This window comes from Schistocerca gregaria, chromosome 3 (assembly GCF_023897955.1).
Source record: "Schistocerca gregaria isolate iqSchGreg1 chromosome 3, iqSchGreg1.2, whole genome shotgun sequence".
In the NCBI taxonomy this organism is placed as follows: domain Eukaryota; kingdom Metazoa; phylum Arthropoda; class Insecta; order Orthoptera; family Acrididae; genus Schistocerca; species Schistocerca gregaria.
The window spans coordinates 596,316,383-596,340,744 of record NC_064922.1 but is presented as its reverse complement, the minus strand read 5'-3'; the positions used below and the strand labels follow the sequence as shown (position 1 = coordinate 596,340,744).

Genomic DNA, 24,362 nt, shown 5'->3' with positions numbered 1-24,362 from the left:
ATGGCACGAAGTGAGGTCTTCTCTCGGATGACGAAACCAGACTGTGACAGGCATTTTAAGAATGACATTGAAGTAATTTTCGGGATGCAATGTTAACAGAAAAGCAAAAATACAGTTTTGACAACCAAGATGTCCCCACCAAGTTATCCATCGTTGGGAAGAACGTCTCGGATTGAAGAGCAAATATGCAGGGAGAGACTAACATCAAGTTTCATGGCCGTATCTTGATTTGTCTCGAGGTGATAATTAGAACTTTGTAACTACCACTTGTAATTAATTCACGAAAGAAGTAGCTTACAAAACGATCGTTCAACCTATTCTTGAATAGGAAACAGTGTGGCAAAATTGCCCACTTAAAGACGTAATGAGCGTGTACTCAAGGAAACTACATCAATTATAATAACACTTTAACTGGCATATCCCCTGAGTATACCGAACAATGGGGTAAGAGTGCATTTATAGTGGTGTGAAACTGAGTCTGATTAAGAAACAATTTCATTTTCCACCTTGGCTTTATTATGATCGCAGTCATTTATTTCACACGGTCAACTGATTTTTGCATTTTCAAGTGCTTCCTCATGTTCGTGATAACGTGAAATTATTAGGATATGCGTAATGAGTTGAAAATGGTGCAACTCCGAGATCAACTGATAATATTAAATTATTGATTGTGATCATAACACAGCCAGGGTGGAAAATGGAATTGTCTTTTAATAAATTTATATCTTCTTCTACATTTTACTTCGAGTACAGTGCACCTTTATATAACGTATATTATTTCTCATCATATAATAGTTACTATTAACACAAAATTTGGTTTAATGTACACTACTGAGACTCGTCAACAAGACAGAGTAAAAAATTCAAAAACCTACGAAAATATTCCTGTCAGGGGCAATGCTATTCAACAGATATCACCACTTCAACGACCAGAACCTTCAGAATAGCAGCCAGATCCTTGTCTCCGTCTACATCTGCATGGCTACTCTGCAAATCTCATTTAAGTGCCTGGCAGAGGGTTCATCGAACCACCTTCACAATTCTCTATTCTTCGAATCTTCTGGTAAAACAGCTAATGTTGAGGGCAAGTTTGATTCATATGCCGTGCAGTTGACTTCGTTTAGGCATTGTAATATTGAGGATGAAACTGTATTTTTCAGTAACAAGTATCAGCATGTAATTATTAACAAGGTGAAGACCTATATATATCGTGTGAATGTTAGGATTGAGAGACTAACGTTGGATAACAGTCCTAACAAAAAGTGTTTTGAGGAACAAGACAATACGGAAAAAGTTAAATTGTGTCTCAGTAATAAACTAGTGGTTTTAGCTGTCAAGGTTTCGATTCTACTGTGGTTCCTTGAAAGAGGTATACTGGTAAAAATTCGTATCGTTTTGTTACCTATAGTAGGCCAGAGAAATCAGTGCCTTTGGATAAAGTAACAAACTGGACTAGTATTGAGAAACAATGTGGTGCACGTAATACTGTATTTCAGATTAATTCATTTTATGTTGGAGTACCTGTTACTGGTAGTGAACCTAAAGCAGACGATAATGTTCAGTCGGAAGTTAAATATGTATCATTTATGGCTAAAAATATTGTTACACTAACGTTTTGTAAAAGGAGAGGGAATGTGTCGTTCTAAATAAATGTATATTGTTCCAGCTTATGTCGACGTTATTATTTTTTTACGAATACTGGAAGCACATCAGACACTACCCTGATTCACTCCTGCTTGCATTCCTGGTACCTGACACGAAGGCACGGATTGATATCTTCGCAAGCACTTTTTATGGAAACAAAATAAATGCGTCGGCTGCAGTTATTGTATTAGAAGAGTTGTGATACTACAAACCTAATCTAGAACAGTTGTTAAGACAGTTCAGGGACACATATAGAGAATATGTGTTTATTCCTAATGGTATAAGATGTGCTGATAGTTATTATGATTTTAGACAAGGTCGTTATCGGCCTCTGTGGTATACATATTAGGACCTCTATCTCTCTGTACGAGCTCTGATTTCCCTTATTTGGTTCTCTCCCATATTTCGCGATAATACAAAACTTGCTGCCCTTATTTGAACTTTTTCGATGTACTCCGTTGGTCCTATCTGGTAAGGATACGACACCGCGCAGCAGTATTCTAAAAGAGGACGGACAAGCGTAGTGTAAGCAGTCTCCTTAGTAGAGCTGTTACATTTTCTAAGTGTCCTGCCAATCAAACGCACCATTTGGTTAGCCTTCGCTTCAACGTTTTCTGTGCGTTCCTTCCAATTTAAGTTGTTCGCAGTTGCAATTCACAGTGTTTAGTTGAATTTATGGCCTTTAGATTTGACTCATTTTGTCACCAGTCCTCTCACTCTATACATAGAATCCAATCTTCTGATGATGTGTTACTGTAGTTTTCACTACAGCCTGATTAGTGATATGCTCGTAGAGTTTTCGTCGATCTTTATTTATTACTTCACTTGATCAGAATCAAACGGTTTCCATTTTGTTTTCGCTCTTCCGTGTTTTCTTAATTGCGATTGCAGCTGATTTTTTAATGGGGTCACTGACGCCATTTGTGACGTATTTCCTTTTTTCTGTATGTTTTGGCCTCCTTTTCTTCATTTGGAGAAACAGAGGTACCTGGTCCTGTTTGTGGGTTAATTGTAGATGCCTATCAACTTTGGCTCTGGAGAGATCCAGTTCCAGCTCCGGATGCACAATTAACTCACTGATAGGAAATCTTTCTCGGTGAAAATGCACATCCGTGAGATAAATCATGAGCTTCTTTCTTGCAGTCGTCATTGTAGCCCTGCTTTGATAAGCAGTTCCAAAAATACGACAATACATTCTTGCGCAAATAAATATCCAGATGGTTAATGAATTATGATCCTTCAATGGCTTGAAAAAAGCAGAAATCCGGTGGTATGTGTTGTGGCTGCTATGTGGACTTTTCGGGAAATTCATGAAAACTGAGGTCCCTGCAATAAAAGATAGCGTCCATACTCAAATGTGGTAAGTGATTGTCCAAGATCAACAAAAACTGATTTTCCTCAGTTGGCTGTCTGTATTTCTTAATATATTGTAACCATGTGAGATATGGATCTGAGTTGATGCATCCAGTACGCGAACACATCACTGGTGAATCAGAAGGGATGCCATTCTTGAAACAACCTTCCATCCTTTTCCGAGGAAATATTATTCCTGGAAGGGCGTGTCCTCCCCCATCCCCTGCAGTCCCATAAGACATACGACCATAATCAACTGACCTCTTTCTGTGGCGTATTCCTGATGCTTGTTTCCTGACTGTTGGAGCCCATCACTAGTTTTGTGTGCGATCCTAAGGCTAAATACATGAAATAAGAAGCCCAGTCCTTCCCAGCGATCTAAATGTTTGTGAAATACATTTTCATTTTCTTCCTGGTGGTGGTGGTTAGTGTTTAACGTCCCGTCGACAACGAGGTCATAAGAGACGGATTTTCTTCCTGTCAGAATAATCATAAACTAATCTTCGGAGGTCTTTGAGGGTCACACAACAATATTATCTGTCCAGACATTTGCAGTGTGCCGCGCTTTTCAGTTCCTGCTCATCATTAAAAGTTATTCCGAATCTTCCCAGTTTGTTTTCTCAACTCACTGCGAAAAAAAAACAGACGTAGGAGTTTTAATTGAAAGCTTGAGTTTACATAAGCAAGAAAATAGGAGTAACTAGATCTGAAATGGCCTCGAATCTTTTTAAGCAGGTATCTGTGTGCACCTTCACTTATTTTTACCCCCTCGTTCTTGTCATTGAGACTTCCCTTTTTTCAGGACCTCTTTTGAAGCTTTCAGCATTTGTACAGTCTCCGTTCGTTTTTTCTTTTGTAAATGGAAAAGTTACCTCATAGAAGGTATATAACATCCATTGGTAACGCTTATAGACACTTATAGATTTATACCATGAAAAAATATAATGGTAACGCGTGCAAGATTATGCACTGGGCAAGTTTGACTCACTTGCAACGCTTAAATTTGCCCCGTTTTCCACGACTGCAGTTTATGTCTGCTTTGTAGCAACATTGGTGTGTTAATATATCACAAGAATGACATTGTAGTACATGACAGTATGGAGTTAAATTTCGTAAGCACATTATTGCCTGAGCTATAGCCTATTTCCGTAACACAAAATTTTATATGAAAGTAAAATGAAACGGATCTTGAAGTGTTGCAGAACGTTTAGCGCCAGGACAATAGCCAAACTAGGGAAACAAAGAGACCAGCACAGAAGTCATTTTATTCCCAGAAGAGTAACTAAGTGCTGCGTGATTACAAACTCTGATAGAGGCTTTGTGCAGACTTACCCGCCACTCAGACGTACCCCACTCTGCTCTACCAACACACTCAATTCTTTAAAGAATGGATCTCCCATTCCTAAAGCAGCTTCAAACCACTGATTATTGTGTAAATGAGTTAATTTGTTAAATATCTGATGTTAAGCATGCAAAAGCTTTATATTTGAAGACGAAAAACTCTAATTAAAGTTGTTTTTATTAGTTTCAGATTATTCATTTTGCAATGATATAATTTTTAGGCAGATTCAGTGGTATACGGAAACACGGCGTGCGAAATTTGTTGCGAACAGAGTTAGTAGTAAATAAACAAGAAATTAAAGCGACATGTCTGATGATGAAATTTTAGTGCATGAACAGCGAAAGTGTATAAGAGCGATGAAAAAGCTTCAGTTCGAAGGCCGTACAGCACAGAATCGGTATGCCAATCAGGCAAAATCGCTTTGGGCATTGAGGCAATCATTCCGCTTACGCAGCATGTTGAAGATACCCGTTCGATAAAACACCCTGTCCTGCTGTGTGGGGAAGTCCCAAATTGTCTACTGCACATCCTCGTCCGACAGGAATGATCGTCCATTCAAGGCCTTTTTTAAGAGACCAAATGCTTGACAACCGTATGGAGAGGGATCAGGTCTATAGGGCGGGTGCCCGAGTGTCTCCCAGTTCAGTTGGAGTCACTTCTGGGTTTCCACATTTGCGATATGGGGACGTGCGTTAACAAGAAGCAGTAGCAGACATTGTCGCTCACCATTCCACAACGGTGGTTTTCTACAAACATGCTGTCCCATACCTATTTGTTGTTCTCCTGTAGTTTGTTACCTATGTTTGTCCTTTGGCAGCTAAGAAAAAAATAATAGCACGTTGGCCTTGTGCGGACGCATTTGATAATGACGTCGCCTTAGTTGACGTTTCCACATTTACCGCAAGAGCGTCGGAATGTCACGAATGCCACACTAGTTCCTTGCCTGAATACAGGGCGATTCAAAAAAACGTTTACAAACTGACATGGCACCACAACAAGCACCAGTAATCACATAGGAACCGAGGGTCGCAAACGTCACGAGAGAGCTCTACGGTCACGAGGTCGAAGTTTCACAGCGAGTGTCCTCTTCACCTATGTGCCTGCGTTCTCACTCGGGGGTGTGGCGAACATTCGCAACCCGCATTCATAGTAGGATGTGAACCCACATGCCACACGTACGCATGCCTCACAACACAAATTTACCCTTAACGTGAGGGCTGGCATCGCGGAGACAGTTTAATTTGGCTGTACTTTCTCCCGGACCGACTTGATGGTAGCACCTATCTCATACTCCTGCGGAACGTTCCTATTCGTCGCCGCATTCAATTTCAGCACGACGGAGTCCCCGCGCATTTCAGCAGACGGGTGAGGGCACATCTGCAGGTAACCTTGCCCGACCACTGGATTGGTCACGGTGGGACAGTTGCATGGTCATCACGATTACCTATTCTGTTTGCAATCGATGTTTTCTGTGGGGGGTAGCTGAAGAGCCTTGTGTATGCAGCTCCTGTTACATCGACGGAGGACCTTGTGGGCAGGATTGTTGCGGCAGCAGAATGTTTTCTAGATCCACGAGGTATCTTTGAGATGGTGCGCCGTTCAATGCAGTGTCGATGTCAGGCGTGTCAGGCATCAGGGCGAAACTTTGAACATCTCCTGTACCGCGCGTCAATTTTTAGCATGTTACTAAATAACTGCAACGCTGTCAATGCTATTTAGTAGCCCCGGAAGGCCTTTGTGACTCCCCACCCCCGCTTCCTATTTGATTACTGATCTTTATTGTATGTCGGATGTGGCATGCCAATTTATAAGCGTTTTTTGAATCACCTGTATATCAGCATCGTAGTCGCGTTACGTTGCATATACGCTGTGGCAACAACTTCAGATGAAAATTTTTTTATCTCTCCTTATTATAAGCGATAAACTTTTTTCCTTTCATTATTCTGTGAGGGATGAAAGAGAGGAAAGGTTCCGAAAACGTTTAAAATTAAGTGTGTAATTTTTGGAAGTCGCTACGTTCATTCTTTTCAAATATAGGATGAATGCAGTCTGCTTGATTAGCGCTCTATGAGTTACGCTGGCTCAGAACATATACACAGTTTCTAAATATTTTGCTACGCCTTGATCCTCTTAATGAGTAGTTTATCACGGCATTTTAATTTTTTTTATTATATGATATAATGAAAACCACATATCCGTTGTTGTTAAATAGAAAACCGTCAACTGGAAGCTGGTGACCGTTTTAGACGTTTAGTAGTACACATTTCTTGACAGTCTTGGAGGGTTACCGGGTAGAATCAATAGAAGAGGCAGAGAAGATCCAAAAAAGATTAATTTAGCAAGCACAGGTTGTTGCGATGACAGTCCAGTGCCATACTGTACAGTATAAGAGAAGCACCGTACATCAGGGTGAAGTTGGTTATTGAAATTCCGAGAGCGTTTGTGTCAAGAAAATTCAGACTGCAAATTACTTCGTCCCACATAAATCTTACGCAATGCTCATGACGAGAATATAAGAGAAATACGGAGTTCAAATGGCTCTGAGCACTATGGGACTTAACTTCTGTGGTCATCAGTCCCCTAGAACTTAAACCGAACTAACCTAAGGACATCACACACAGCCATGCCTGAGGCAGGATTCGAACCTGCGACCGTAGCAGTCGCACAGTTCCGGACTGCGCGCCTAGAACCACTAGACCACCGCGGCCGGCTACGGAGTTCATGTGGAAGCATCCAGGTCGCCGTTTTTGGAGACTGGTCGAAGGAAAGGGGTAACGATAGTGGTATAAGAAGTATTCTCCATCACAGATAGAAGGGTGACTTACGTATTAACGTATTAACGTATAGATGTAGGTGAAGAAGACTGCGGAGAACAGCAAGCATGTTAATTTCAGGTACAGAATCCGTAACTGGAGATGGTTGAGCTGAAAGCCTTAAAGTGAAACGTTTTATAGGGTAAACCAGCCAAAGGAATACTAATACCTAGAAATCATTGTTTGTACGTGGTAATGAACTGCATTTGAATCCGAAAAGTAATAAAATAATTATATGATGCAATACATTGTGCTGTGTCGCGAAAGTTAGTTACAACATGTGAAACATTTTGAATAACTTGGCTGTGGGTTCCTAGCATTATTACACAGGGAAACACATTGTATTGCATTTTTCACAACATTTTATTTTACACGTCACAGGTTTCGAGTAACAAGCCAATTTTATACTTTTATTGTTTCATATATCCTGTGTGTAGTATTTTGATACAGCTCTGGACAGAGAGAACTGATACTTTTAGGACCTGAGACATTAATTTAAAAAAAGGTGAGAACGGCATCAGAATAACAACCCAGAACTGCTACAGAACGACCAAATATACTTTTCTTACTAGCCACATCTCGATACTGTAAAGCAAAGAAAAGAAAACCTCGTTCTACTTGTTCCCTCTCCCATTCTTCCTGTAATGTTCTGTCAGATTATTGGTACCAAGATCTTGATCCCTAGATACTGCGGTTATTACTCAAACATTCTTTACTAATTACTCTGTAGTAAATGGCTCCCCATTGTTAATGTTACATAGTGAGACACACTTATTTAATCTATAATCTACACTCCTGGAAATGGAAAAAAGAACACATTGACACCGGTGTGTCAGACCCACCATACTTGCTCCGGACACTGCGAGAGGGCTGTACAAGCAATGATCACACGCACGGCACAGCGGACACACCAGGAACCGCGGTGTTGGCCGTCGAATGGCGCTAGCTGCGCAGCATTTGTACACCGCCGCCGTCAGTGTCAGCCAGTTTGCCGTGGCATACGGGGCTCCATCGCAGTCTTTAACACTGGTAGCATGCCGCGACAGCGTGGACGTGAACCGTATGTGCAGTTGACGGACTTTGAGCGAGGGCGTATAGTGGGCATGCGGGAGGCCGGGTGGACGTACCGCCGAATTGCTCAACACGTGGGGCGTGAGGTCTCCACAGTACATCGATGTTGTCGCCAGTGGTCGGCGGAAGGTGCACGTGCCCGTCGACCTGGGACCGGACCGCAGCGACGCACGGATGCACGCCAAGACCGTAGGATCCTACGCAGTGCCGTAGGGGACCGCACCGCCACTTCCCAGCAAATTAGGGACACTGTTGCTCCTGGGGTATCGGCGAGGACCATTCGCAACCGTCTCCATGAAGCTGGGCTACGGTCCCGCACACCGTTAGGCCGTCTTCCGCTCACGCCCCAACATCGTGCAGCCCGCCTCCAGTGGTGTCGCGACAGGCGTGAATGGATGGACGAATGGAGACGTGTCGTCTTCAGCGATGAGAGTCGCTTCTGCCTTGGTGCCAATGATGGTCGTATGCGTGTTTGGCGCCGTGCAGGTGAGCGCCACAATCAGGACTGCATACGACCGAGGCACACAGGGCCAACACCCGGCATCATGGTGTGGGGAGCGATCTCCTACCTTGGCCGTACACCTCTGGTGATCGTCGAGGGGACACTGAATAGTGCACGGTACATCCAAACCGTCATCGAACCCATCGTTCTACCATTCCTAGACCGGCAAGGGAACTTGCTGTTCCAACAGGACAATGCACGTCCGCATGTATCCCGTGCCACCCAACGTGCTCTAGAAGGTGTAAGTCAACTACCCTGGCCAGCAAGATCTCCGGATCTGTCCCCCATTGAGCATGTTTGGGACTGGATGAAGCGTCGTCTCACGCGGTCTGCACGTCCAGCATGAACGCTGGTCCAACTGAGGCGCCAGGTGGAAATGGCATGGCAAGCCGTTCCACAGGACTACATCCAGCATCTCTACGATCGTCTCCATGGGAGAATAGCAGCCTGCATTGTTGCGAAAGGTGGATATACACTGTACTAGTGCCGACATTGTGCATGCTCTGTTGCCTGTGTCTATGTGCCTGTGGTTCTGTCAGTGTGATCATGTGATGTATCTGACCCCAGGAATGTGTCAATAAAGTTTCCGCTTCCTGGGACAATGAATTCATGGTGTTCTTATTTCAATTTCCAGGAGTGTATTTACCAATTGGCAATATTGTGTAATGAGAGTATTTTTCACGAGCAGTCTGATAGATTGCACTTCAAACTTCTAGGCTGATGGCCACTGGTTGATGCAGAAAACTTTCCCCTAGCGTTTCACCTCCGACTATGGAAGACATCTTCGCAGGTAAAATGGCGAACTGCAGTTCGCCGCTTTACTTCTGAAGATGTCTCTGACGATCGGATGTGAAACGTTAGAGGAAAGTCTTTTGTGCTGACCACCGCGTACCAGCCTGGAGCTTTTAAGTGATGTCAGTACCGGCCGTGAAAGCCTACACTGTATAATCTGTTAGATATTACAAAAACAATGATTCATATTATTATTTAATTTTTTGTGATAAATTGTAAGGTGCTGCATACCGAATTACCCTTATATTTACCAAGACAGAATAAACACAAAGTTGAAAACAGCTTTTTCTGTCAAGAAATAAAATTGTTCAATAAATTGTCCAAGAAGAGTAAAGAGGCTACTAAAACAAATTTAGTTTAAAAATGTGGTTAAAAGTGTCTGTTAACCAATGCAGTCTATACATTGAAGGATTAGTTAGGCACCAAAGGTTCCCTAAAAAAGCAACACATATAAATACTAATAACGTTAATAAAACATATATCATTTCAGCTACCACTTTCACACTGTTTTTTTTGTTTCCTTTTTTTCTGGAAAAACTTGATCCCAAAGCTATCCAGTGTATAATACGCACGCCCTTTTCTCTTTCTTAGGTTAACATTTAACTCGCTATAAAGGAATGCTTACTCAGTTTTTTCAGACAACCGAATGGCAGTTGCAATTCACAAAATGGAAACGGACATCGTCACTATGACCATGACATTAGCTGATAGTGTGTGTAGTGATATGTCATGAAACAATATGTGTTTAGAATGTGTAGGGTATGCAGCAACTGGGAGTGAGAAATGAATGAACAGTGTAGCACTGGTTTTTTTCTTAATAAATAAATTCTTTGTAAAACACTATTATATACTAGGGATAGCCCAAAGGAGGTAGAACTGTTTTAAACATACTGTTCTTACATTCGGGATGGTGTAACTCCAGTCTTCATCTGGCCATCCTGATTTAGGTTTTTCGTTGTTTCCCTAAAGTACTTCAGGCAAATGCCGAGGTGGATCCCAGTATAAGGCCACGGTTAACTACCTGACTCTTGCTTGTCAAACTAGACCTGTAAGTATGTATACAGGGTATACCACAATTAATGGCGCAAACGCATTCAGTTGATACTAGAAACAACAAAATGTAGAAAACACAGACTCTAGAATTCACACCTTAAGAGCTATGAGCACTTCTGCATCTTATGTACTATGAAACAAATCTCGTCTATTGCAATCTCTTTGTTTTCCATACTTTGGGTGGCGGCAAAACATACCAAAACAAGAAAAAACTGTCAAGTAAACATGGGCTCTAAACTGTATACCTTAAGAGCTACGAACACTTGTTCAGTAGAAGGAATATGTTTCACAATAACTAAGATGAACAAATGTGCTCACAACTCACATGGCATGCTCATATGGCCCAGCTTTGTTGGACGTTTTCCTCTTGTTTTGGTCCATACTACCTCTTCCCAAAATATGGAAAACAAAGAGCTTGCAGTAGGAGATTTAGATGAGATTTATTTAAGATGAAGAAGTGCTCGTATCTCTTAAGGTGTGCACCTTAGAGCCCACGTTTTCTAGATCTTTTTGCTTCTAGATTCGTGTATTTTCAAATGTATGCGGTTACGCCATTTGAATTATATTATTACTGCTGTTCTAAAATTGTAGTACCAAAACATGTCCAATATTCTTCCAAAAGTGATTTACCGATGAATAAAACTACTGTTACGGTGTCGTAACGGGAGGAGCGGTGTTCCAACATGGCGCATCCCAGGTTGCGAATAGGGGCTCCTCAAGAGCTTTGCTGGAGGACTTGAGCGAAATAAGAAAGCGCTCACAGATTAAACACAGATCGCATCAATCTCATTTTTCATCCTTCCATATTTCATCCGTCACCGTTCCATATCACATCTGGAATTGTAAGCCCTGACCTTGGAAAGACACTTTAACGTCGATCAGATAATCAAATGAATATGAGGAGCCGTCTATCGAAAGAATCCACCAGTTTGAACAGTCACAACAAAATTACCCAGGTGAAGACACCATTGCGATACAATGGGGCGTCACCTAGAGGACTAAGGTGATTCGGGGCGTCTAGCGACGCATTGAATAAACAAAGAAATATGCAACATATTACATGCAAGAATAGGCTATAACAAACTAGGAAGTTTTTCGTATTTTGCAACAGTAAGAATCATTTCTTTAAGGAAAGTCTGTAAGACGAAACAAGATAGTTACCAAAGCCCTTCAAGAGTTATTCGTGCGTAGCACTGATCAGGACACGATGAAATCGGGAGGATATAGGCTTTATGAGGGACTACCAGAAGAAAGGGTACTAGGAAATGTTCCTCTGTTAGGGGTGGGTACCTTGGTACACAATAGAATTTTGGAATCCATTGAGGGTTTTTCATCTAATCCTCCGCGAATGGAATTGTTAACAATTAAGGTGGACACCAAAATCTACACAGCGACAAATGTTCACGCTCCAGCTAATGTTAAAAACAGAACTGATGAGGATGGAACAGAAAACGTTTGGATGACCTTGACTAATTGATGATGATGATGATGATGATGATAATATTTGGTTTGTGGGACGGTCAACTGCGCAGCCATCAGCGCCTGTAGAATGTCTCAATATCATCACACTCCAATTTTTTACACAGTCCAATCTAGCCACTATCACGAATGATGATAACGATGAAATGAAGATGACAAAACAAACACCCAGTCCCCGGGCAGAGAAAATCCCCAACCCGGCCGGGACCAATTGATAACAAACGTACAGGAAACTGATATCAAAATTCTGCTTGGAGACTTTAATGCGGTAATAGGACGAGAGAAGAAATTTCGAATTGTGGTGGGGCGATGAACAGCACATAAACCTACAAGCAGAAAAGGAGAGCGGTTAACCGAGTTTTGTACTACACATGGGTTGGTTTTGGAGACAACAAGGTTTAAGGGAAGACCACGTAAGTTAATGAGTTGGAAATATCCCAAAGTCAAGCTAGGAAAGTTTTAGATAGAGCATATGGTCATGGATCGGAAATCTTGTACAGAAATATAGAATGTTAAAGTCCCCCGTGGCGTCAATATTGATTCAGAGCAGTACAGGTAAAAATACAAAATCAAAGTGACGTCGAAAAAGGAAAACAAACTTCAAAAGTTAGGACGAAGGAGATCTTATGTCCTAGTTATATTATTAATAATCCGATTCATTACGAGAGATCTAGAACAGCTATAAGTGACAATCTAGCAGCAATTGTCAATTGATTAAAAGTTTTGGTTGAAGAAGTTGCTCCCTTACGGAAACGGAAGAGACATGCTTGGTGGAATGAGAAAAGCGATATGGTAATCCTGCGCGGGCATCAAGCTTGGTTAAGCGACCAACAGAGAAAAACTGAAAGTTTCAGTGAGAAATTAATCAGCGCTAGACGATTCACGGTTATAGAAGTTAGAAGGGTCAAGATGAAATTTCAGCAGGACTCGCTAAAATCTGTCGAGGAGGCATTCAGTCGCCATAAGGAGAGAGATTACTATCAGGTATTTAAACAGTACCAATCGAAATAAACTCCATCTGCTCTTATCATGAAAGATATTAACGGAAATGTAGTAAATAACAATTATGACAGTTCAACGATTTTGGCTGAATACTTCAAACAGTTACTACACTACTTTCCATTAAAATTGTTACACCAAGAAGAAATGCAGATGATAAACTCGTATTCATTGGACAAATATATTATACTAGAAATGACATGTGATTACATTTTCACGCAATTTGGGTGCATAGATCCTGAGAAATCAGTACCCAGAACAACCACCTCTGCCCGTAATAACGGCCTTGATACGCCTGGGCATTGAGTCAAACAGAGCTTGGATGGCGTGTACAGGTACAGCTGCCCATGCAGCTTCAACACGATTCCACAGTTCATCAAGAGTAGTGACTGGCGTATTGTGACGAGCCAGTTGCTCGACCACCATTGATCAGACGTTTTCAATTAGTGAGAGATCTGGAGAATGTGCTGGCCAGGGCAGCAGTCGAACATTTTTTGTATCCTTAAAGGCCCGTGCAGGACCTGGAACATACAGTCGTGCATTATCTTGCTGAAATGTAGAGTTTCGCAGGGATCTAATGAAGGGTAGAGCCACGGGCCGTAACACATTTGAAATGTAACGTCCACTGCTCAAAGTGCCGTCAATGCGAACAAGAGGTGACCGAGACGTGTAACCAATGGCACCCCATACCATCACGCCGGGTGATACGCCAGTATGGCGATGACGAATACACGCTTCCAATGTGCGTTCACCGCGATGTCGCCAAACACGGATGCGACCATCATGATGCTGTAAACTGAACCTGGATTCATCCGAAAAAATGACGTTTTGCCATTCGTGCTCCCAGGTTCGTCGTTGTGTACACCATCGCAGGCGCTCCTGTCTGTGATGCAGAGTCAAGGGTAACCGCAGCCATGGTATCCGAGCTGATAGTCCATACTGTTGCAAAACGTCGTAGAACTGTTCGTGCAGATAGTTGTCTTGCAAACGTCCCCATCTGTTGAGTCAGGGATCGAGACGTGGCTGCACGATCCGTTACAGCGATGCGGATAAGATGCCTGTCATCTCGACTGCTAGTGATAAGAGGCCGTTGGGATCCAGCACGGCGTTCCGTATTACCTTCCTGAACCCACCGATTCCATATTCTGCTAATAGTCATTGGATCTCGACCAACGGGAGCAGTAAGATAAACTGCAATCGCGATACGCTAGAATCCGATCTTTATCAAAGACGGAAACGTGATGGTACGCATTTCTCCTCCTTATACGAGGCATCACAACAACGTTTCACCAGGCAACGCCGGTCAACTGCTGTTTGTGTTTGAGAAACTTTCCTCATGTCAGCACGTTGTAGGTGTCATCACCGGCGCCAACCTTGTGTGAATGCTCTGAAAAGCTAATCATTTATATATCACAGCATCTTCTTCCTGTCGGTTAAATTTCGCGTCTGTAGCACGTCACCTTCGTGGTATAGTAATTTTAATGGCCAGTGGTGTAAATAGTGCGGAATCTGAACATTATTTCGAATTTGACCCTTATCCGAGAAATAAAAGACACTCAGAAAAAAGTTACACCTGCCACGAAGTACAAGCAGCGATTAATTCGCTTAGAATTTATGCGCGAATGGAACAGGATAAGATTATTAAGATTGGAAGAATGATTCGACTTAACTGTCTTCCATTTGCAGACGATTTTGCATTGTTAGCAAACAATATCGATGAAGCAAAGTTTCAGATAGGAGAACTAGAACCATTAGCGGCAAAGGTGGGGTTGCAAATTTATTTTGAGAAAACAGAAATGATGCCCATCTTTCCATTTGGCATACTTAAATGGTTCAAATGGCTCTGAGCGCTATGGGACTTAACTGCTGTGGTCATCAGTCCCCTAGAACTTAGAACTACTTAAACCTAACTAACCTAAGGACACCACACACATCCATGCCCGAGGCAGGATTCGAACCTGCGACCGTAGCAGGGCATACTCCATAATGCTCAAAAAAGTAAGGTGGTGAAAAAGTTTAAATACCTTGATGAGATTGTTATTTGCCATGCCAATGAAAAAGCGTTAATAGGTAATAGAACATTAAAACTACAACGAGCACAGAGAACTACGTGGCCATCTTACAAAAAAGATCTGTTTCGTTAAATGCTACACTTCGGTATTATTCCAACGTTGTTAAACGACAGGCAACATATGCAAGTGAAACGTTATTTAAAGAAAACGCTGAAGCAACAACTGATAAATTACAAGAAGTTGATAGAAGAACGAGTATCAATAAAAAACACAAAGTTAATGGTAAATGGAGATTCTTGCCCAGATCAGTGGTTTACCAAGAAAGTGAATCTATTGCTGATACACTGCGAAAAAGAAGGGTTGCATTTTTCGGACACATTCGTCGTTTACCGAATGCTATACTCCTGAAAATATTTTTAACTACTTCTGAAACAGTGAAACAAAATACAACTGGTTTAAAGAAGTACAAAAGAATCTAAATGGAATGAACATTACCAAATGTCAGATTGAACATAGAGAAGAGAAGCTGCAGCTGAAGAACAAATACAATCGACTTACATTTAAAATATCACAACGTAAGAAGTATGTCACATCTGCAGAAGAGTGAGCCTCCAGATCACTTCGTATGAAGAAATTTTGGGATAGGAATAAAATATTGACTGCTAAGATCTAAACTTATTCGTCAAAGATTATGTTATGTAATCTTTGATTTTAGTGCTCCAATGTGGGCGAAAAGTATGTAAATACATAAACAGTAATAAATATAATCTTGTATAGTATGTGAAACATGTTATCTTGGTTTCTGTTCCCTCAAACTTTGCAGTTACCTCTACTGTAGAAACTTTATGAATCTATTCGCTTCTGCAGATCCTCGATTTGGTTCTTACTTTCGTAAGATTGTAGGATATCAGCCATGAAGAACCAGGGAATTCTGTTTTTCAGAGACATCTATGGCCTATCCAAGTCTTAGGCCAAACAAAAAAGCCGCAATACGTTTTGTGAAAAGAAATGCTCCTAATTTCTCGAACTTCCCCGAGGTGCTCTCTTGAGTACACGGCTCGGAATGTAGCTGCGAGGTAGTCACGTGAGCTGCGTGTCCGCTGTAGACGGCACACAGTAGCGGGCTGTGTGACGCGATGAGAGGCGCTCTGTGGCCGTCATCTCCGGACCGTGACGTGGGTCCTGAGTGTGTCGCGGGAGGGGCTCCACACTCCAAGAGTGTTTCCAGCTTTTTACTGCCGGTAATAACCACTTTTCTTGCCATGGTTGCTGATACCTCACAAAACCTGAACAATCTCGAAATGGCGACACCAAGGAAGAAGCAGTCGAAGGTGACGAGTATTACGAAACTTTCAAAGACGGACTCGAAGCTATAAAGAGCGTGCATGAGTTAAGCAGTGCTTGCTAAAAGACCGTATTAGGCCGATACAGGAAGTTTAAGAAGAAATTCGAACTGAACAGTGGGCTTTAACGCACCGCCTGTGATGAAGTAATTAAAGACGGAGCTCAAGGTCAGAGAGAAGAACGTATAGCTCGTTAACATAATTCAACTCCGTAATAAATGAACTATATGACTAACCTTAGACTGTGGCGAGAACTTTTACCGCAGCTTCATTTGACATCATCTTCTTTTTCTTTTCCCGTTTCTACTGCGGGGTCGGCATTGTTATCTAGGATGAGGCAATGTTAATGTCTCAATGACCTTCCTGACGTTATCACTCCCCCCTCCCATACACACACAGCGCACACATACCGGGTCAGAATCTGTGTACTCCATCTTCCGGCGTCTAGAGTAAATCCATGCTCAAGTGAGGATGTTTTCTAAATGTATGTGTAGCGTGTAACTGCAACGGAACGTGGGTACTAGGCAAGTATTTACCTACTTGCATGTCTGAACCCGCATATAAATCACATCTAGGCTGGCTGGTGAGCAGCCATCGTCATTAATCTGCGAGGCGTCTTCAATCCAAAGTAGGCTCGCCTCCCTGTCTTCTAGAAGCGGCGCTTTAACGCGCTCGGCTATTATGAGAGAGGGTTTCATTTGATATCCCAATGTGGTAGAAATGATCAGCATTAATTATATCAGGAAGCTGTAGCATTCGGCAAGGATTACGGAATGACTTGCTATGTTGTATTAACATGTGCTCTTGATCGGTTTCTGTGTTCTCGGTCAAGTGAATGTAAATCAAGACGAAAATTTACAATTACGTCAGAGAACGCGCATACCGAACAAATTAAAATGGTTTACAAGTATGAAATAGCCAGAGATGCATGGGAAGGGTTTGCGGATGCGGTTAAGAGGCTTGCAAATATAATTTCTCTTACCTGCGCAGATCTATAACTCACAGGTACTGGCCAGTAACCCACTAAAGCGGAGATATTTACCGGCGGTAACATATAATTTTGAAATGGCGTTTAGTGCATCCTACATATCACGGAAGTGGACCTTAACTAGCAAATCACAATGGTTTTGCAAGGGTGACTTGTGTGTCGTAGCGATAATTTTATTTATGGGGTTCAGAGAGCAACGTTAGGCAACTGAACAAAGTCATTTTCACTTATACTTCTGCCATTGACCGCTAGATGACAATGACTTCGTATTCATAGCGCCAGCTGTCTTTAATTCACCGTAGTTCAGCCAATTTGCACGAAATCTTGATAAATTACATACACAAACCTTTCTTGTAAATCAATCTACCTGTTAGGGGGAGAAGACCATATCAAAACCCTGTTTCTCCGATATCCTGAGATTAGTCTGAACATACGCATAAGATTTCCATTTATTGTACATATGTAGAGAAGAAGAAGAAGAAGAAGAAGAAGAAGAAGAAGAGGAGAAAGAATTCTCACCCGTCCTCACCGACATCGAACACCTGCACATTTCCTATTCTGGTTTCAAACTAGATTCCAGTAACCCATCGTTTCATCTCTGATTTCCAACCCTGGTATATTGCATCGTCTTCATAAACACATACACTCCTGGAAATGGAAAAAAGAACACATTGACACCGGTGTGCCAGACCCACCATACTTGCTCCGGACACTGCGAGAGGGCTGTACAAGCAATGATCACACGCACGGCACAGCGGACACACCAGGAACCGCGGTGTTGGCCGTCGAATGGCGCTAGCTGCGCAGCATTTGTGCACCGCCGCCGTCAGTGTCAGCCAGTTTGTCGTGGCATACGGAGCTCCATCGCAGTCTTTAACACTGGTAGCATGCCGCGACAGCATGGACGTGAACCGTATGTGCAGTTGACGGACTTTGAGCGAGGGCGTATAGTGTGCATGCGGGAGGCCGGGTGGACGTACCGCCGAATTGCTCAACACGTGGGGCGTGAGGTCTCCACAGTACATCGATGTTGTCGCCAGTGGTCGGCGGAAGGTGCACGTGCCCGTCGACCTGGGACCGGACCGCAACGACGTACGGATGCACGCCAAGACCGTAGGATCCTATGCAGTGCCGTAGGGAACCGCACCGCCACTTCCCAGCAAATTAGGCACGCTGTTGCTCCTGGGGTATCGGCGAGGACCATTCGCAACCGTCTCCATGAAGCTGGGCTACGGTCCCGCACACCGTTAGGCCGTCTTCAGCTCACCCCCTAACATCGTGCAGCCCGCCTCCAGTGGTGTCGCGAGAGGCGTGAATGGAGGGACGAATGGAGACTTGTCGTCTTCAGCGATGAGAGTCGCTTCTGCCTTGGTGCCAACGATGGCCGTATGCGTGTTTGGCGCCGTGCAGGTGAGCGCCACAATCAGGACTGTATACGACCGTGGCACACAGAGCCAACACCCGGCATCATGGTGTGGGGAGCGATCTCCTACACTGGCCATACACCTCTGGTGATCGTCGAGGGGACACTGAATAGTGCACGGTACATCCAAACCGTCATCGAACCCATCGTTCTACCATTCCTAGACCGGCAAGGGAACTTGCTGTTCCAACAGGACAATGCACGTCCGCATGTATCCCGTGCCACCCAACGTGCTCTAGAAGGTGTAAGTCAACTACCCTGGCCAGCAAGATCTCCGGATCTGTCCACCATTGAGCATGTTTGGGACTGGATGAAGCGTCGTCTCACGCGGTCTGCACGTCCAGCACGAACGCTGGTCCAACTGAGGCGCCAGGTGGAAATGGCATGTCAAGCCGTTCCACAAGACTACATCCAGCATCTCTACGATCGTCTCCATGGGAGAATAGCAGCCTGCATTGCTGCGAAAGGTGGATATACACTGTACTAGTGCCGACATTGTGCATGCTCTGTTGCCTGTGTCTATGTGCCTGTGGTTCTGTCAGTGTGATCATGTGATGTATCTGACCCCAGGAATGTGTCAATAAAGTTTCCCCTTCCTGGGACAATGAATTCACGGTGTTCTTATTTCAATTTCCAGGAGTGTATTTCCGTCCCTACACCTACACACACTCCATATCCCACCCCAACACAACTTCAAACAACTCCTTCTCCCAGACAATGAGATCCGCTCCTACATTTACCCCTCCTAAGAACTTTTCCTCTCAATCCATCCCAATCTCCTGTAGCCACTATCTTAACCACGCAACACACTACTCCTCACGCAGTGTCCCACCGACTGTATTTACCACTATCCACCTCAATTTCTGTCTATTACGTTCACAGTTTTCCTGCCTGACAGCCGGCTGCAGTGGACGAGCGGTTCTACGTGCTTCAGTCCGGAATCGCGCGACTGTTACGGTCGCAGTTTCGAATCCTGCCTTGGGCTTGGATGTGTGTGATGTTCTTTGGTTAGTTAGGTTTAAGTAGTTCTAAGTTCTAGGGGACAAATGACCTTAGCAGTTAAGTCCCACAGCGCTCAGAGCCTGCCTGACAGACTGCTACCTTTTTATCCACAACCCTCACTCTCTCCTCTGACAGAACTTCTCACCCAGTGTAGCAGTTGACGCTCGTGGAGTCATATCACTTGCTCCGTTCGCCGCCACTGCCTACCATCATGGTGTGACGGTCTCAGGATGGTCAAATACCGGCCTAAACTGGTTACCATGGAAAAAGTTTTCGTGGTCGAGACTGCTTATAATCCATTTTTAAAGTACTTTTAATCAGGTAGCTGTTTCTCCAAAAGATAAGTTCACAAAAATTACTTCATATTTTAAGAGAAAGTACAGTGCTTCAGTGCTTTTTTTCGCAAGAATTTCACCTTCCTGGAACGCGTTTTTAAAGTATATATTTTCGGTTTTTAACTGACAGCCCCAAATTTTGTTTCTATATCTCATTATAATTTTTTTTATTCGTTTGGCTGAAGAGCAGGGACTTGTGCCGCTGACAGCCAACTACCACATCATACGGGGCAAGGGGGATGAACTAACAATAAACAACGAAAAAGAACAAGAAGAGGGAGAAGAAGATGCGAGCAGCGCAAGTGTGATCAGTAAGGCGCCAGCGCTGAGAGTTGGCAGCCACGGCCGGTACTCACGGAGGCGAGGAAGTCCTCGAGCAGCCGCAGCTGCTGCAGGCGGCGCTGCGCCTCGGCCCCCGCTGCGGCGTCCCTCCGCCTCCGGCGCCGCCTCCCAGAGATGACGCCTATCTGCAGCAGCACCGGGTTGGCCGCCAGCGCCGCCGCCGCCCCCAGCAGCGCCGCCCCCGCCAACGGGATGAGCAGGCCCTTCAGCACGGACGCCTGGGACCGCACACGGAATAACACTCTAAGGTAAACAGCTAATTTCTGATAATTGTTTTCTGACTTACCTGTACTGCAGCGATGCAGTCTCTGGTACACTCGTTCATTTGTGACCCGTAGTGTGTTCTAACAGAATATAGACTGAGAGTAAACCAAAGATGCGAAATTAACGCTAAACTCAATGTAAAAGTGGGAGACCATTTGGTAGACTTAGTGATGGGATTCTGATACCTTGCAAGGAAATTAACCAGTAACAGAAAAAGAAAGGGTGGAAACAAGAACCAGATTAGCACAAGTAAACGGACATTCCTTGCTAAAAGAAAAAACGTAGGTCTTAATATACAGAAAAAGATTTTGATAATGTAGGAAGGCTAATTGTTTAAAGGCCGGATCGATCGCGAAATGGAAACCAAAGTGATCTCAAAAATGTCTTCTTTACAACATTTATATGCACCTTCCTTCTACTTCTCTACATAGATGTCACTGCAACTTTGACCTCTGCTGTAGTGTTGTACCAACTTTCCAATACTCTCATTATAGAAAGTAGCCTCCTATGCTTTCTGCTCTTTGTCTAGGCTTGTCTTCAGCTTACTGTCTGTGACAAAATGCTTACCTCATAACCTGCCGTTCATGTGAGAGAAGAGATGAAAATCAGTGGCAATAAAGTCGATGCTGTATGGTGGGTGATCAAACACTCTCCATCGAAAATACTCCAGGAGTATCTTGGTGGCAGCTGCAGTGTGCGACCGAACAGTGCCATGAAAGCGGACAATGCGTGATGGTAGTGTTCCTTTAATGCCCTTTGTAGACGATTTTCTCGAAGCACCTGGTCCACTCGCTGAATAGAATCATTAATTGACACTCGCTTCCTTCCCTGAATGCCTGCATCATGAACCTCTGTAGGTCTTGCTTGAAAGTTCCTGTACCATTTCCACACTTTGCCGTCTCGTATGACAGTTACGCTACGCGGGTTGCATGAAATCGAGTGAAACCCGTCATAATGATGAAATCGAGTGACAGCACGCACGTCATAATCGGCGTGGGACTCTATTGCGCTGGGCGTGCGACGACACGCGATCGACGGACACATTAGGGGCACTGCACAATCCGTGTAAAACATCGGCTTTTCAATGTGTTTTTAATTTCGCAAATAATCGGACCTTCAAACAAAATATAGCCGTCGCACGTCTGGAGCACAGCATCGCATCGATATGAATTTGCGGGAAAACCGGGAAACAAAAAGAAACGAAACGTTTGAGGTGTGGTGTTAGAGAAGGACGCCAAAAGTCGAGTCAGCTTATACCAGAAGAAGACGTCCTCCGCGTAATCGGCGAACGTATGAAATATACGATAAACACAGACAAGATGATAGTGCATTTATTAAGACATGGAATAACTTGCATAATTTTAGAGAAATTTGTAGAGGGCAGAACTGTAGAGGAAGCCAGAGATCAGAATGTAAATATCCTAGCGCATTGGGTGCGAGGTTACTCGGAGATGAAGAGCTTGGCGCAGGAGAGAAGCTGTTCAGGCCGCCATCTAACCAGTCAGAAGAACTAAAAAAAATTTAAAAATACATCTATGAAATTTGCCCTGCCACTCCATCCTTTATTGACGTGACTTGTTTCGAAAGGGTAATCTTCCATCTTCAGACATTTGGGTTTGGACAATTATAGCTCCATTGGGATACGGCAGATGGTGTTATTGTTTTGGACGGGTTGTATGGAGTGCTGCACTGCATAACGATTGCACTGTCTCCTCTCTCTGATCCCACAGCACATATCATTGTAGGCATGTAACACATCCTATGACATGTGCTTAGAATTATGCAAAGACAAATGCCTAAAGATGCAAGTGTAATCTTCCGAAAACAGACGCGTTAAGTAGAGGGAAGTGTGCAAGAGACGAATTCTAATTATTGTGTTTTCTGTGCTCCCCGATAAAAAATTCTTTCTCGAAGTCTTCTGAAACAACAGTCCGTGATCATTAGAGATTACAGACTCGAACGAAATCAAATTAAAGACCTCTCAATTGGTGGATTCGTGACAATAAAAGATTTTCTGGAAAAGGTATCTAGAGCTGCTATAAATAAGGAATTAAACAGAATTGATGTCAGAAGTAAAAATTACGCTGTCCAATTTCACAAGGCTATATGAAGAGTGGAAGTGGGAAACGTTCTAAGTGCCAAGTCAAGAGCATCAAAACACAATGTATGTCTTTATGTACATATTTGTATCCAAAAAAAAAATAGAAAATATTCTAATACCGAATAGTTTTGCTATCCACCTCGTCACTGCAAAAACTAATGAGGTAAATTTGAAAACAATTGATTTGTTAAGAACGTTCTAAGTATCTTGCCAGTAAAGTGACTAAGAGCCAGTAAGAGACTTTTTGTTTCAAATGCCATTAATACTGAGGCACTACGTTTTATTTGTGACAATACAAGCACAGGAACACAGCAGAAATATTTGAACTAGTAGTATTGTAGTGACAAAAATCATTTTTCATTTCTTTTACATTTTATGCAAGAGATTAACGGAAGTAAGTTCATGTCAATGCTCCCTTAGTACTGACTTGTGTTTCTTGTGCAACTATATTCTTGGGGTCGGGTGTTACAAATATCATTGTAAAACTTCCTGTGCTGTTGAGGAAGAAATGGCAAAATTGTCACCAGGTCTTTCTGTTAAGCAGCTGATAAACACAGCTTGTCTTTCAGATTAAGAACGGCATGGCAAACATATGTCATGGTGTTCCCTCTTTTGAATTCATTGACATTTTTCAAGTCTGCTGTTTCAGAGTAAGAACTTTTAATTGCTATTCTGGTGGATAAGTATGGCACACTTTCATCGTACTGCATTTGGAGATCTTACACGCGTGTACTGACAAGAAGAGGCCCTATTCCTGCAGCATCTATAAAATGAAAGAAGTCACTTGTGTGCATTGGAATGACATTTGAAACTGCCGAAGGATGCGCTGCTTGGGACAGAGACCACGCACCTTCTGATAACTAATCTTCGAAATGTTTTTCTCCGTGATTTGACACTTGGAACAAATCTAGGGACATGCAACAGAGTACCGAGAACACGACATCACTGAAAACGCCTTTCTGGAAGAAATGGCTCTAGAATATTCTCCATTTTCACTCCTCATATCTTCTACATGCATGAAGATGCAGGGGATGCACGAAGATATGCATGCCTGAACATAAGCCTGCATGTTGCGCTGTTATATTTGATGACGAACGGGTCCTGTGCCACGTCCTGTAACGCGATCAAATTGTTGGTGTTTTTTACAGTGCGTTCTTCCGTAACCAAGGGAGCCGAAATGTTTGGTGTTTCATCAGCACCGTATCTGAGATTTATACCGCATGCTGGGGTAGCGGAAAAACATCATCCGATAAGTCACAAGGCGGACGAAAGTGTGTGTCGAGCGATCATCACAGACGGCCACTGTAGACAGGACTTCGCGAGGACTCCCCTCATCCCTGGTTGTTGCGGAGGTTACGTAGGGTTGCTGTTCCTCCCGTTATCTGCTTGTTGTGTGGAGCGTCAGTACGATGTCCTTCTCAGGTTCATATGTCTTCTCTTTGCCAGCGATGCCGGCAAGGAGCTGTGCTGTCTTCAGTGCTCCCCACCACAGCTCTGCTGGTGT

At 43.3% G+C, this 24,362-nt stretch overlaps 1 protein-coding gene across 1 annotated transcript in view; it reads right to left on the bottom strand.

The window, feature by feature from the left end:
• Positions 1-24,362, bottom strand: part of LOC126355488 (POU domain, class 4, transcription factor 1-like) — an 84,682-nt gene that overhangs the window by 23,123 nt on the left and 37,197 nt on the right. The window contains exon 3 of the mRNA XM_050005805.1: positions 20,508-20,711. Coding sequence (XP_049861762.1) covers positions 20,508-20,711 — 204 coding nt within the window. The remainder of the gene's footprint in view (positions 1-20,507; positions 20,712-24,362) is intronic.